General features: G+C 39.6%; 1 protein-coding gene across 2 annotated transcripts; it reads left to right on the top strand.

Annotated features, from left to right (window-relative positions):
• The first annotated feature begins 1,546 nt into the window (after positions 1-1,546).
• On the top strand, positions 1,547-13,710 carry lipca (lipase, hepatic a). Of its 2 annotated transcripts, none has more exons than XM_026168914.2 (9): positions 1,547-1,853; positions 3,918-4,096; positions 5,975-6,154; positions 6,274-6,391; positions 6,493-6,726; positions 8,053-8,295; positions 10,861-10,975; positions 11,368-11,586; positions 13,416-13,710. In XM_026168914.2, the coding sequence occupies exons 1-9, from the start codon at positions 1,772-1,774 to the stop codon at positions 13,528-13,530; spliced, it is 1,485 nt and encodes a 494-aa protein (XP_026024699.1). In that variant the 5' UTR covers positions 1,547-1,771; the 3' UTR covers positions 13,531-13,710. The 2 variants fall into 2 exon arrangements, with proteins under 2 accessions (XP_026024699.1, XP_026024690.1); XM_026168905.2 differs by having other exon boundaries at positions 1,587-1,853; positions 3,912-4,096.
• Positions 13,711-14,863: the final 1,153 nt, after the last annotated feature.

The raw sequence follows: 14,863 nt of genomic DNA, 5'->3' as shown, positions 1-14,863 counted from the left end.
GTGATATAAAAGCACTCAAAGCACTTAAAAGTTGTTTGTTTTGTGAAACAGGAAATAATGATGACATAATCTCTGATGTTTGTCTGTGCACCATGCATGAACTGGTCCATTAAACGCTGCACTGTTAACTGTATGTATGCAACTGTTCATTAGTGAGATTATATTTCATTGTATATTTTTCTAATACTTCTATGTTAGAGCTGTTTGAAATCACATGTACTTGTAATGTGTGACACATTTTCTTCTTTAACACGTGTCACTGTATCAATGTAGTAAACTGATAAGCAGCATTTAAAACGAATCAGTGAAGACAGGTTGTGAAGCTTAAACAGCTTCATGAAGAATGGATGCAAAGTGTTTTGCTTATCAGTGGTTTTTCCTCAGAAAGCAGCCTCTCACTACCCGAGCCTGCTGCATGCTGTGATCTAGATTAAGTGTTTATGGCAGCTTTGATTCCCCGTCAGTCTTTATGCTGTCACCATGTTTCCCTCATCTGTATGTAAATTTTTAAAGTACCATCACAAAGGCAGTCCTTGCCTGCTAAAACTGTGTGCACACACGTGAAGAAGGCATGGATGTACACAATCCTTGGCAAAGAGCAGGGTCATCAAGTTTGCTGTCTGAAAGTGTGTCAGGCGACATCATGTATTAAACAAACCTCAGCTTTAAATATAGCTGCTGTTCAGAACAGGTATAGAGAGTGTTTAATAGTAAGGTTAATATACCAAACACCTTAACTTACAATATAATATGCATTGAGGCTGCTGTTGTTCTGATTTGTGCCATATAAATAAAACTACATTTATTTATTTGCTTACTTTTCCTCAAAGCAATGAGCAAACCCAAAACTTTTTTTTTTTTACTAATATCGGACAGAAAGACAACAGATACAAAGACACCAAAATATAAGCCTGATACCACTGCACACACAATAATATGATTCATTGTTAATATAAAAGTACTGAATCAAGCAAATGTTAAAATTTATTTTGAAAGAGATATTACGTAGAGTTTTTAATAAAAAAGACAAACAAAATACAAATACACTTCTTTATAACGCAGAGATTATAAACAGAAATCAGAAGTGAAGACTGTGTACGCATTAAAAGGAAGAAAACAAAAACAGTAGCTTAAAACTGAAGAAAATATGATTCAGACGCTATACTATTTTGTTAATACCCAATATTACTAAATGAAAACAAATGCCTGCGGTTGTATTTTTTACCCACTCTGTGGGACGTTAAGAAAATTTTGTGTGCAGTATTGATCCACTGTGTGCCCTGGGTACACAGAGTGCTCTTCGTCAACTGTTTAAACATGGGTTTAAGCAATGCGGTAATAGTCCACATCTAATCCATGTCATGTCTTTAGCCAATAACACATAGTTCTATAAAAGCTACATAAAAAGTACATATTCTGTACCTCTACCCTGGTACCTGGAAAGGGTCTCGATTGAGGATCCAAGGTCACAGCACATCGTACCACATCCCCTGCCTATCATACCTCTGCTCTTTCACAATGTACACGATCCAGCCCCCAGCCAATCAGGATAAGAATAAATCCCCCTTATCCACGAACCATTGCTCCTGGTGTCCCCTCTCTTTCTCTTTAGAGTTCGGTAAAATAATCTGATTTCAATCCTCAGGACAGAAATGAGGCTTCCTTAAAAACAGCTCCTACATCTGCAGACAAAAGGTTCTCACCTTTAAAATCCACAGCACACGCTGAAGATTTTCTAAGCGTGGCCAAAAGGACCTACCAAGCTGACGGCATGTTTGTGGTCAAAGTCTTGTGGTGTTTGCTTTTAATCTATCACCTCAGTGAGGGAAAGAAAATCAAAGGAATCAGAGCAGGTAAGTGAAATATCATGCTTTGCCTTCGCTTCTGTGATTTATGCACAGATTGATTGATGCTATCAAAATCTTTAACAAGCACTAAATTTAACTGTAGTTCATGCTGTGAATTCATGCTGAGGAAAGTGTTTGCAATGAGACTCACACCGAAACTAGCCAATCTGTACACCGCAGAAGTATACACATAATTTCCCAAAGTATCTCTTTCTAAAGACAATCTTTAAAACAATCTTTACTGTTTATTTAGCCTCACAGTAGATAGTTATAAAGATGTGGTTCCACAGAGTAGTATTTTGCCTAAAAAGCAAAAGCTCCCCGATTTGGTCCCAGGAGGAGACACAAATGGATCACAGAGGGGGCCGACATAGAAACACAGATAAATTAGACATGTGGAGCTACCTGTCATGGCTACCCCGTGTACATCAGGAAGCAGCTGAAAGCAAATTCATGTCTTGTAAAGTGAAATTTTAACCAAGTTTCAGTCCAGCTGCTTCAGGCTGTATGTTTATTTTTACTAATTCATATGAACAATTACATTTAAAAGTTACATTAAGATTCCACAGATGAGCAACAAGTAAGCGGAGAAACACAAACAGTGTGCGTCTGTGTGCGTTTCCCTTGTTCCCTTACAGTGAAGAGTCACTTCAAATCGGTATAAAGCTGTTCTGAGCTTTCACGTTTATCCTGTGATAAAACATTTTTCATGCAATCGGTCCTTTCAAGATTGCCAGTGCCCACAGTGTCTGGGGGAAAAACAGGCCACCAAATGATTTGATGAATATAAAAATATGAATCACGTTTTTTTAACATCTATGGGAGATTTTACAAAGCTGTTAGCCTTTTCTCCACCACGTGGATATCTGGGTGAATGGCGTTCATCCAGAGAGAGACTTAAAAACTGAAACAGCTGTCAGATCTTGTTAAGTTGAACTTGTTGTTTTGAACTTTTAAATACTTTTTTAAATAAAATAAAATATTTAGCATCTTAAAACCCAGCCTTTTTTCTACAAAATCTCAACTATTTGAAAGCTCGTAAAGGATGCGTTCACACCTTATTGATGATTGTCATTATTTTAAAAAGTCCTACAACGAAATCATTAAAACGTGCGCAAAAAGGAAAAGTTACTGGAGATTTTAACTCAGATCAGATTTCCTTGTATTATTGTAGGGTGTTTACCTCACAATACAAAGCTACTTGAGGTAACTGTTGTTGTGATTTGGCGCTACATAAATAAATATAAATAAATAAATCATATTCCTTTAGGTTTGCCATTATTTTCTCCATCTCAGTCTTTAGTGCCGGTGTTTTTACTGGGTCTTTAAATGTGGGCTTATGACAGACTTCATGCCCCATTTAGAAATATGTTTTTTTTTAATTATGCGCTGTGATAGATACCATGACTGATTTGCAAAGTAAACACAGTTCTTGTACAAATTTCTGGGTTAGGGTTTGTTTGTGTTCTGTTACTAATGAGTCAGACTGTTTTCACTGATCGTGTCGATAAACAGTCACTGAAGAGACACACCAAAGCAAATGATGATAAATGATGGCTGGATGTTCTTTTACTTTTCTTGCTAAGACGATTTGGGCTTCACATCAGGAACCAGAACTTGTATGAAGGCAGCTGCATTGCTGGGTGTTTACAGGCGCCTTGGTTTTTGGCATTATTGGCTGTGGTTTTAAACATGTTGAGGGAGGAGGAGTTTACGTAACAAATGATAGAAGAGTCTGGCAGAGATTCATCCGATGGGACTTGTTGTGAAGTGATGTCTGTGAGCAGATGCCAGCGAGGTCTGTATGACCTGGACTCACAGCAAAGGGCTTCTGATTGGGCGTTAGTTAGTCTCCAGTCCAATGGAGCCTCAGCAGGAACTGACTGTCCTAATTTCTCCACGTTTACTCACTCAAATACTTACATTAATGCATCAAAACACACTCAGTGTTATCAAATTGACACATTTCCATTCATCATTTGTAATTATTCTGTAAGCATAACCATCGTGTTCTGTAAAGTACTCGTTTCTAACAGACAATCCATCCGTTATTTGATTTCTGAGGTGCAGTGGGGACAGAGCAGAGGGATGTCCTGAGGGAGAAAGAGCTATATGTCAGCAGTTCAGTCTTTAGGCTGTTTTTAGGAGGTGAGGACACCTGCACGCTGGACCCTCTGCAGCTGCACACTCTCACCTCCTGTGGCTTCAACAGCAGTAATCCCCTCATCATCATCACTCATGGGTGGTCGGTAAGGTCAACTCCCTTTTCTCTCTTTACGCTTCGCTGACTTAAGCCACTGGATACTAAACATGGAACTTGACTACAGGGAGGGAAACGTCTTCAAAAGGCTGAAACATGTTGAAAAAACACACCATGAGGTAGACACGTGGATCTGCACTGAAATGTAATTAAATTTTGGATCGGATCATGTCAGCCACAATAGCAGTTAGTTCCCAGACCACACCCGTCACAACTCAAGATTACTAAAGTTTTGGTAGAGATTTATACGTACATTATCCATCATTCAACCTTTTTTTTGCTTATCCAGTTCAGGGTTGTTGGGGGGGGCTATCCCAGTGGTCAAAAGGCGAGAGGAGGGGCACATCTTGAATAGGTCGCCAGCCTCTTGCAGGGCTAACACAGAGAAACGTACATTAAAAAGGGGTGGGGTGCTAGTGCCATGACTCTCTTGACCCCACTGAACTTTGACTGCCCTTTTCTCTTTGGAGTATGGAACATTTTGATCTCGGTTACACAACTATAAAGCTGTCTCTATAACAGTGAAAATATTTGTCCACAAACAGACTTAAGAACACCTGCCAAAATACATAAAAACTCCTTGCTGTAATTCCCATTCACAAAACAATCTGTATCATATTTATCTGTCAGCGAGATTTCAACACCAAGCTGAAGTTGGTGAATGCTGCAGGAGAGGTGGAGGATGGCAGATAAAAGGAAGCTGTTACATTCTTGTGCACATGCAGGTCACCTATTCCTAAACTGCAAAACAGGAAGCAGGCCTTGGCTGAGGTTGAACCCTCTTAGTCGCCCTGTAGTTTGTTATGCCTCCCCGTATGAGGTAGCCTGATTTTATTTAGAGTGAAACCATATAGTATATGTTTCACAGTCATGGTATAAAAGCAAAATTTCAAGTTTGATTTTCAATTTAAAGATTTTTTTTTTTTTAGAAAATAACCTAAAATTCTGACTTATGGATGGCAAAAAATGTTTTTTCTGTGGCAGAAACAAACTTCCATAGTCTGAGAATAGGGTCCCAGATGTCAGACAGTCAGTTTGACAAAGGGAGGACAGGAGACACTGAGGATTAGCTGGAGATTAGAGACGCATGGGGAACAAGACACAGGTGAGCGTAATCAACACAGGTGGTGACAATAAAACACTGAATCATAAGTGATATAGAAATGAAAACAGAAAAGGAACAACAATCACCTTTACAGTAAAACATGAAAGATAAATACGGAACATGAATGAACTCATTCAATGGGACAACATTTTGAAGACACGGGAAAAACAAAGAAAAATTTAGCTTCAGACTAAAGGCAGCTGGAACTGGAGAAGCATAAGAGACAGTGAAGGATGACACGTGAAGACACGAGGACATGAACGAGACAGAGGGGACACAGACTGGAATACTGGTGAAGAATAACAAACAGAAGCAAAACACAAAACAGAACTCACTAATTTCACAAGAACTACAAATCACTAAAAAAGAAACTTGTGACAAGTGCTCAAAAATAAGAACCAGAATTCAAAAATACCATGAGAATTAAGACTCCATAAAAGCCAACAAACACTAGCTCAGCAAATGAGAACCAAACAGAAACCCCAATCCCACATACTAAGAATTCAAAAAGGGAAATAAGAAAGAAAAAACCCTCCATAAACACAAAGATGATGCCAATATATGATGGGTGGGGAAAAGTGAAAAATCAACAGTTTGTAACGGTTCATGAGGAAAAATCCTTTAGTTAAGTAACAGAGTCACTGCAGTTTCTCTCATTTTTGCCGAACTGAACTATGCACAGGACTGTACTGTGGACAGCACATATTAACACTTTAAAAGTAAGAAGCTGTTTTTTTAATGCTTAGTTTTGCTGTTGTGAAGGTGGATGGCATAATGGAGAGCTGGGTGATGAGGTTAGCCACGGCTGTGAGGACAAACCTGATAGATGCAAATGTGGTGCTTACAGACTGGCTGTCGCTGGCTCAGCAGCACTATCCAATCGCAGTACAGAAAACCCGCACTGTTGGAAAAGACATAGCTCACCTACTGCAGGCACTTCAGGTGAGAATAAACTCCTCCACTGATCTTTATGATGTCAGTGGACTGAAAGGTGATACATTTTCATTCCATAATCAAATCCATACGTTTCAGCAATCATGCATGTCTTTAATCGCCTACAGGAGCACTACAAGTACCCACTTAGAAATGCTCATTTGATTGGCTACAGCCTCGGCGCTCACATCTCTGGATTTGCTGGGAGCTTTCTGACAGGTCCAGAGAAGATTGGAAGAATTACTGGTGAGATTTTTAGTCCTTTCATAGCTAAATTTAATAAATAGCAATTTATTCATTTAATATTCTAAAACCACCCAATGCTTGTGTATATCATGTGTGTTCAGGGCTCGATCCAGCCGGTCCACTGTTTGAAGGCATGTCTCCCACGGACAGACTGTCTCCTGATGATGCTGAATTTGTGGATGCCATCCACACTTTCACCCACGAGCGTATGGGCCTCAGTGTGGGAATTAAGCAAGCTGTGGCTCATTATGACTTTTACCCGAATGGAGGAGATTTCCAACCAGGGTGTGACCTGCAAAACATTTACGAGCACATATCCCAGTACGGGATCCTCGGTAAGATAAATCTGTAACAGCACATTAAAAATTGCGACCACCAGAAATAACCATGATTGTTTTATAGTATAGTATTTCTGCAGCATGAAATAAGCAGCTCTGTGATGCCTCTTAGAGGCTGCAGTGTTTTATGGTCTGTAAGTGTGGGATAGAACAACAGAACATCCTGCTGTCTGTTTGCCGCTGAAGACTGGCAACAAGCTGCCTGGTCTGATGAGTCTCAATCTCTGCTCTGACATTCAGATATAAACAGCATGGCTCGATCCTGCCTTGAATTCACGGTTCAAACTGCTGCTTTTAGTGATGTAATCATGTGGAGGATATTTTCTTGCCTCTCTTAGTACCAACTAAGGGTCAGCCTACCTGAGTATTGTCCATCCCTTTATGATCACAGTGCACCCAGCAACTGTGCGATGATATCATGTCAGCATGAACCGAATGTTTCCAGCACCTTGTTGAATCCAGCATCCAACCCTAGCCAGATGTATCTAATGAAGTGGCCACTTTAAACATTGTATTGAAACTTAAATATTACAAACATTTTTCTGAACAAACAGTCTTTTACAAATTTAGACCATATTTATCAGGAATACCAAAGCTATTATATTTGTTTATTTATTTAATGTCTGCATTGATGAGTCCACATAAAGTAGGCATTCATTCCCTGTTTGAAAAGGCATTCAAGTTTCTGGTTCCTCTGGTTTAAATCAAAGCTCCAATCAGAGCAGTATGTTCTCTGCTTAAAGGCTTTCTGGTTTCCTTCTTTGCACGCTCTATCATAACATTTTTTCTTCTTAATTGGCCTTGCCACCTCAGAACACTGGTTTAGAAGCCACGTCTAGGATGCCGATTCCTCTTCTGCTTGTTGACAGTTTCTTCTTCTGTGTTTAGGCAGATGTATTTAATTTCATGCAGTCTAACAGAAGTGGCTGTGGGATTTATGCTGCCTCTCAATCCTAAACACATCCTCACAATATGACAGCGAGAACCACATTAAAGCATCTGTCATCCTCAGGAGTTAATTAGCAACATGTGCCGTGCTTTTTCTCTGTCCATCCGTCTGAGCTGAGCTGCCTTCAGGCTACAAGCTGCTGCTCAGAGAAACGGCCTTCAGAGCAGAGCCGTGTCAGACATAATGAGTCACTTATAGGAGATGTGACAGAAGCAAGAGCTGATAGATGCCACCATTTGGCGATAATGAACTCGATCCACAAATAATGGTCAGGCTTCGTGGTTTAGCTCTTCCACAATCCGTTGAAAGTCAGATCAAAGTCGTTTTGGAGAAGCAGGTTTAAAATTTTCACCACATTTTTATTTTTCTCTTAGGCTTTGAGCAAACAGTGAAATGTGCCCATGAGCGCTCTGTCCATCTCTTCATCGACTCTCTGCTCAACAAAGACAAGCAGAGCATGGCCTACAGGTGCAGCGACAACAGCGCCTTTGACAAGGGCGTCTGTCTGGACTGCCGGAAGAATCGCTGCAACACACTCGGCTATGATATCAAGAAAGTCCGCACGGGCACCAGCAAGAGGCTCTACCTGAAAACACGGTCTCGGATGCCTTACAAACGTATGGTTTGTCATTTTGACTTAACAGCCGTGTAAAAGTCATAACTGACCAACAGGATACACTTATATGTCCCATTAAAGACTTAATATATATAAATAGCTTTTGCGTGTGTTATTAAGGCAAAATAAATCAGTTTGATGACAAGATTACACAAAAATAAGGAGGCCAAATTTTATTTAAGTTAAAGCGGAGTGGCAGTAGATTTGAAAGGATTCGGTGCATCTGTCATCATGGCATAAAATCTCATCCCAAGAAGATTTCTAGTCGTTATTTGTTATTCAAGTAAACCTACGACAAGACCTAGACTTTTTACAGCTTCATTTCTTTTGAGAATGAAAAAATGAGAAATTACAAACCACTAATTTCATTTGTAATTTAGATCTTTAGTAGGAAAGGGTGGCTTTTAGATTGGTGCCATCAACTGGGCTGGAAACCACAAAGCTTTGGTGTTTTAATGGAACTTGCAGACATGAAAACATAAATATCAGATAAATATCAATATCAGAAACTTTGCACTTTGATGGCCTCATTTTCCCGGTTTTCTGCCTTGATTGAACTCCATTACAGTGGGGCAAAAAAGTATTTAGTCAGCCACCGATTGTGCAAGTTCCCCCACTTAAAATGATGACAGAGGTCAGTAATTTGCACCAGAGGTACACTTCAACTGTGAGAGACAGAATGTGAAAAAAAAAATCCATGAATCCACATGGTAGGATTTGTAAAGAATTTATTCGTAAATCAGGGTGGAAAATAAGTATTTGGTCAATAACAAAAATACAACTCAATACTTTGTAACATAACCTTTGTTGGCAATAACAGAGGTCAAACGTTTACTATAGGTCTTTACCAGGTTTGCACACACAGTAGCTGGTATTTTGGCCCATTCCTCCATGCAGATCTTCTCGAGAGCAGTGATGTTTTGGGGCTGTCGCCGAGCAACACGGACTTTCAACTCCCGCCACAGATTTTCTATGGGGTTGAGGTCTGGAGACTGGCTAGGCCACTCCAGGACTTTCAAATGCTTCTTACGGAGCCACTCCTTTGTTGCCCGGGCGGTGTGTTTTGGATCATTGTCATGTTGGAAGACCCAGCCTCGTTTCATCTTCAAAGTTCTCACTGATGGAAGGAGGTTTTGGCTCAAAATCTCACGATACATGGCCCCATTCATTCTGTCCTTAACACGGATCAGTCGTCCTGTCCCCTTGGCAGAAAAACAGCCCCATAGCATGATGTTTCCACCCCCATGCTTCACAGTAGGTATGGTGTTCTTGGGATGCAACTCAGTATTCTTCTTCCTCCAAACACGACGAGTTGAGTTTATACCAAAAAGTTCTACTTTGGTTTCATCTGACCACATGACATTCTCCCAATCCTCTGCTGTATCATCCATGTGCTCTCTGGCAAACTTCAGACGGGCCTGGACATGCACTGGCTTCAGCAGCGGAACACGTCTGGCACTGCGGGATTTGATTCCCTGCCGTTGTAGTGTGTTACTGATGGTGACCTTTGTTACTTTGGTCCCAGCTCTCTGCAGGTCATTCACCAGGTCCCCCCGTGTGGTTCTGGGATCTTTGCTCACCGTTCTCATGATCATTTTGACCCCACGGGATGAGATCTTGCGTGGAGCCCCAGATCGAGGGAGATTATCAGTGGTCTTGTATGTCTTCCATTTTCTGATGATTGCTCCCACAGTTGATTTTTTCACACCAAGCTGCTTGCCTATTGTAGATTCACTCTTCCCAGTCTGGTGCAGGTCTACAATACTTTTCCTGGTGTCCTTCGAAAGCTCTTTGGTCTTGACCATGGCGGAGTTTGGAGTCTGACTGTTTGAGGCTGTGGACAGGTGTCTTTTATACAGATGATGAGTTCAAACAGGTGCCATTCATACAGGTAACGAGTGGGGGACAGAAAAGCTTCTTACAGAAGACGTTACAGGTCTGTGAGAGCCAGAGATTTTCCTTGTTTGAGGTGACCAAATACTTATTTTCCACCCTAATTTACGAATAAATTCTTTACAAATCCTACCATGTGAATTCATGGATTTTTTTTTCACATTCTGTCTCTCACAGTTGAAGTGTACCTCTGGTGCAAATTACTGACCTCTGTCATCATTTTAAGTGGGGGAACTTGCACAATCGGTGGCTGACTAAATACTTTTTTGCCCCACTGTAGCTCCATAAGCCTAGGATAAGCAAATTAGATTTTAGTAGTTAAAAGTGAAAGATCAGGGCCACTTTGGCCTCATAAAACATTTTTTCTTTGTCTAAATCAAAAAAATTACAGAGCAGTTTTTGCCAATTTTTCACACTATCGAATAAAAACTTACATCTAAATCTGTTTAGACAGTCCACATCCACCAGTAAATGAATCCAGTCCTCTGTTTGACTGGTAGGAATACAAAAATCAGCCATTATCTACACAAAATCTGTTCCTGTTTCAATGTTTTATTATCCTATATGTTAGACTGATAAAATGTAAAGCTAACAAGAAAAACTGAAAACTGTGTCGGGGGTTTCTCTGTAACCGTGTCCTCTTCTTCTTCTGTTTCTGGCTTCCACCCTTCAGTCTATCATTACCAGTTCAGGGTCCAGTTCATCAATCAGACGGAGAAGGTTGAGCCCTCTCTTACGATCTCCCTCACAGGAACCAAAGAAGAGAGTGGAGCTGTGGACATCACCTTGTGAGTACTGTACCAACACCAACCCCCCATCGGGTTTAAATCAGAACACATGAGCACTCTTTGACACATGCAATATGCAGCTGGGCTCTCAGCTCTACAAAGCAAGTTAAGGAGAGCAGCTGACACACATGGAAACAACTGAAGCCTTTGCATGAAAGAGAACTATAAATGGCAATGATGGGATGAATAATTTAAACAAGACAATATTCCCTGACAACTGTGTTATCCTTCATATTCTGTGTCTCAAAGCGTCTCAGGCTAAACAGTGCTAGCAGAGGAAATCTCATCTGCTGTCCCGCTCTAGTCTGAGCCGCCACAACAGCCTTTTGCAGGGTGATTAACTCTCGTCTAACTTTGTCTCTCTCGATTACTGTTTTAAAAATCTCCACCAGCAATGAAAAGATTTCAGGTAACAAAACCTTCACCTTCCTGATCACCCTGGACAGAGACTTGGGGGAACTGATGTTGCTCAATATACGCTGGGAGGCATCTCCTCTGTGGGAAAATGTGTGGGACAAGGTGCAGACCATCATTCCTTGGAGAACTTGGGAAAGAAAAAGACTCCTGAATGTGGGCAAAGTCAGCGTCAAAGCGGGCGAAACACAGAGGAGGTACATGTGTTTCTTACGAGCTAGCGGCATAAAACCAAAAGTTTTTCTTGATTGCTGTAAATTTTCTTGTTTTAACCAAAGTTTCTTTAGCAGACACCAAAAAAACAGGAATTGTTCTGTCTTTAATTGTTTATCTATTACTTTGGTGTAGAATGAATGGGGGAGGTTATTATCAACAAACTGTAACACGTATAAATATATAATTAAATCAAAACCTTTATGCCTTCCATATTTTCTAAAGAAATCCAGCAGGCCGGATTGGAGTCTTAGCTGTGCCAATTCTGCCCCCCAGCCTCATGTTTGACACCCCTAAATTAAGGGCTTAAATGATGGAGAGCACAAATAATTATACAGCTTTTCATCATCATACCGGGCTTTATTCCACACATGATTCCAACACTGCTGAAGCCTTTTCTATTTTTTTAAACTACATATTTTTAAATTGATTTTATTTACATACACACACACACACACACAATATATATATATATATATATATATATATATATATATGTATATATATATATATATATATATATATATATATATATATATACATACATACATACATATATACATGCATATATACATATACATATACAAATGCTTCAATGATCCAGTCCAAACCCATTTCAACAAAAGCCGTGACAAAAACTAAGAACATTAACTGAACTTTTAAAGGTGAAATGTTTTTTAGTGATTGATACTTTTCAGCTTGTTTGTTTTCTTTGTATTATTTTTTTGTTTCATGATAGATCACATATTTCCTGTAGGTTGCAGGTCTAACTGCAGACAGACATGACAGGCTAGTTTAGTCTACAGCAGCCAACAATATGTGTCAAAAAGTGGTTTAGCATTATCTTTGCTGCATGCAAAAAGCTCTTCTCTGAAAGAGACGTCTGAATGGCTCTATCTGAATATATGTGTCATTCAGCATTAATGGGGCCTTCACGGATTAGCACGTTACAGCTGTGGCTCAGGAGGAAGAGCAGGTTGTCTACTAATTGGAAGGTCAGTGGTTTTAGTCTGCGTGTCAGTGTTTCCCTGGGCAAGATGCTGAGCCCTGAGCTGCCCCTGCTGCATCTATGTGTTAGGTTAAATAACTTTAAAAGCAATTAGGCATAGAAAATGGTGATTAAGGCTTGTGGCTAGAAAGTACTTTGAGTGCTCAAATAGAGTAAGAGAGTGCAATGTAAGTACCAGTCCTTTTACTGTTGCATCTATCGGAGGACACAGTGTCCATGATTTCCAAAATATCTTCACATTCCCACTCTGTACACATTCAAATGAGCTTTGACCCAGAGAAAGCTGCTGTGTTTTGGATGGTGTTTGGGGTTTTTTCTCTTTGCATTGTAAAGTTTTAACTTGCATTGGTGGCATCACAGATGACCTCTGTTGACCCTGCAGTTTTTCGTATCACATTCAAAGCACATATATATGAGCATATATGATATTTCCAAATATAAAATAAAAATCACACTGTGATATTTAATAGAGCTGAAAATGGGATAAACAGGAAAGAAAGTCAAGTACAGTTGTCTCAAATTGTACAATAGTGCTAAGACGAGTAATATTACTGATACTGAATTATATTAATTCAGTTCAGTTTTAATGAAATAGCACCAAATTGTAACAACAGTTGGCTCAAGGTGCTTCATATTGTAAGGTAAAGATGCTACAATCGTATAAAGAACACACTTGAGACCATTACAGACTGCTGATGCCATCTAGTGGGTTGTTTCCCATACACAGACTGGTTAATCTTTACTCCTGCACTCACTCTTTCTGTTTAATCGCAGCGTGTTAACGACACCGTCTCTGTTTTCCAGGACATCTTTCTGTTCCATGACAAACGAGAGACAAATGGAAGCGTCAGAAGACATGGTGTTTGTACGCTGTAAGGAAGAGAGACCAAAAAGGCCCAGAAGAAAGGACAACTTATAGACTTGTGTGGGTCACTCGCTGAAGATCTAACTGAAGATATCAGTTGAATGGCCCTTGAAAACAACAACGAATGCGATAAAATTCTCCCTCCTTGAAGGGAAGTTGTGTACATTCAGGGAGTAACGCAGAAAACCATAATTGCTGGAAAGAAGTGCTGAATAAATATACTGTTCTTTTCTATCATGTCATTAGGTGGGTTTATTTTTCTACACATGCACAAAGGTCCATTCGTATCCAGCTACGGACTAACACATTTTTCCATGTCACAAATGTGCAGATATTTTGGTTGAATGAAAACACAACTGACAGGTTGAACTGTAAGTTAAAGCGCTAAACCCTTTAAAGCCTGAAACGGGAACTAATCTAAATTCTAACTGAAAATTGATGTTTATAAAACCCTCTATTGATGCCTATTTTGCATCTATTATTTGAATTTGTATCATAATTGCTTGAAAACAAAATCAGTCTTAAAATCTCATTAAGAGATTAAGAAAGGCAAGTAATTACCAGGTGATGACTGCAGAGGGCAGGCTGTTACAGCTGAAAACTCGAATGCAGTTGAATCTTGTTCTTCTAAATCAGGTGCGACACTTGAATCTTCTTACCAATCATCACTTTGAACCATTTGTGGGTTGAATAACATAATAACATTAAATTAAATTGTAAAATGTTTCTTTTTTAAAGTATCAGAAATCCATGGCGCTACCTTTTAACACTGGACAAAGAGGGAAACAATATGGTAAATTCAACTTTATTAATGCAGTTCAAGTAATTCAAAAGAAATTATACATTTCCACCTTTGCAAATGTAGTAAAATATTCAAATTAAGCAGGATGAGAATCAGAACAAAAGAAGGGGGAAAACAAAACCACACAATTTGAAGGCACAGTATAAAAGACAACGCATTAAATCAGACAGTAGTAATGAATCTATAACATTATGGATTCTGTTTACATCGCTTACATTTCAGTGCAACATCAACAAACAAAATCCCAGAGTACTAACCCTCGACACCAAGTATCCACATCATACATATTTTTTTTTTTTAAAAAGATACGAATGTTTCAGCAAAGCGTCTCTCTCTCTCTCACACACAGACAAAAGCTTTTTTTTAAAAAGCCACAGAAAATCTCATAACCAACAAAAAGCATAACTAGTAGCACCACAAAGACAAAGAACATAAGAAAAGGGAGCAAAAGAATTGCATTTGTGCCTGTTCACAAGCTTTGCTGCAGCACACGGTTTTCCGTGTACCCTCTCAGGAGGACACGCTGGAGGCATTTCTCACTGAGAAGGTCAAATGTTAAAACTCTGTGAAGCTCTGCATAGAATC

The sequence above is a fragment of the Astatotilapia calliptera genome, chromosome 1 (genome assembly GCF_964374335.1).
Source record: "Astatotilapia calliptera chromosome 1, fAstCal68.1, whole genome shotgun sequence".
In the NCBI taxonomy this organism is placed as follows: domain Eukaryota; kingdom Metazoa; phylum Chordata; class Actinopteri; order Cichliformes; family Cichlidae; genus Astatotilapia; species Astatotilapia calliptera.
This window is presented reverse-complemented; position numbering and strand designations above follow the sequence as displayed.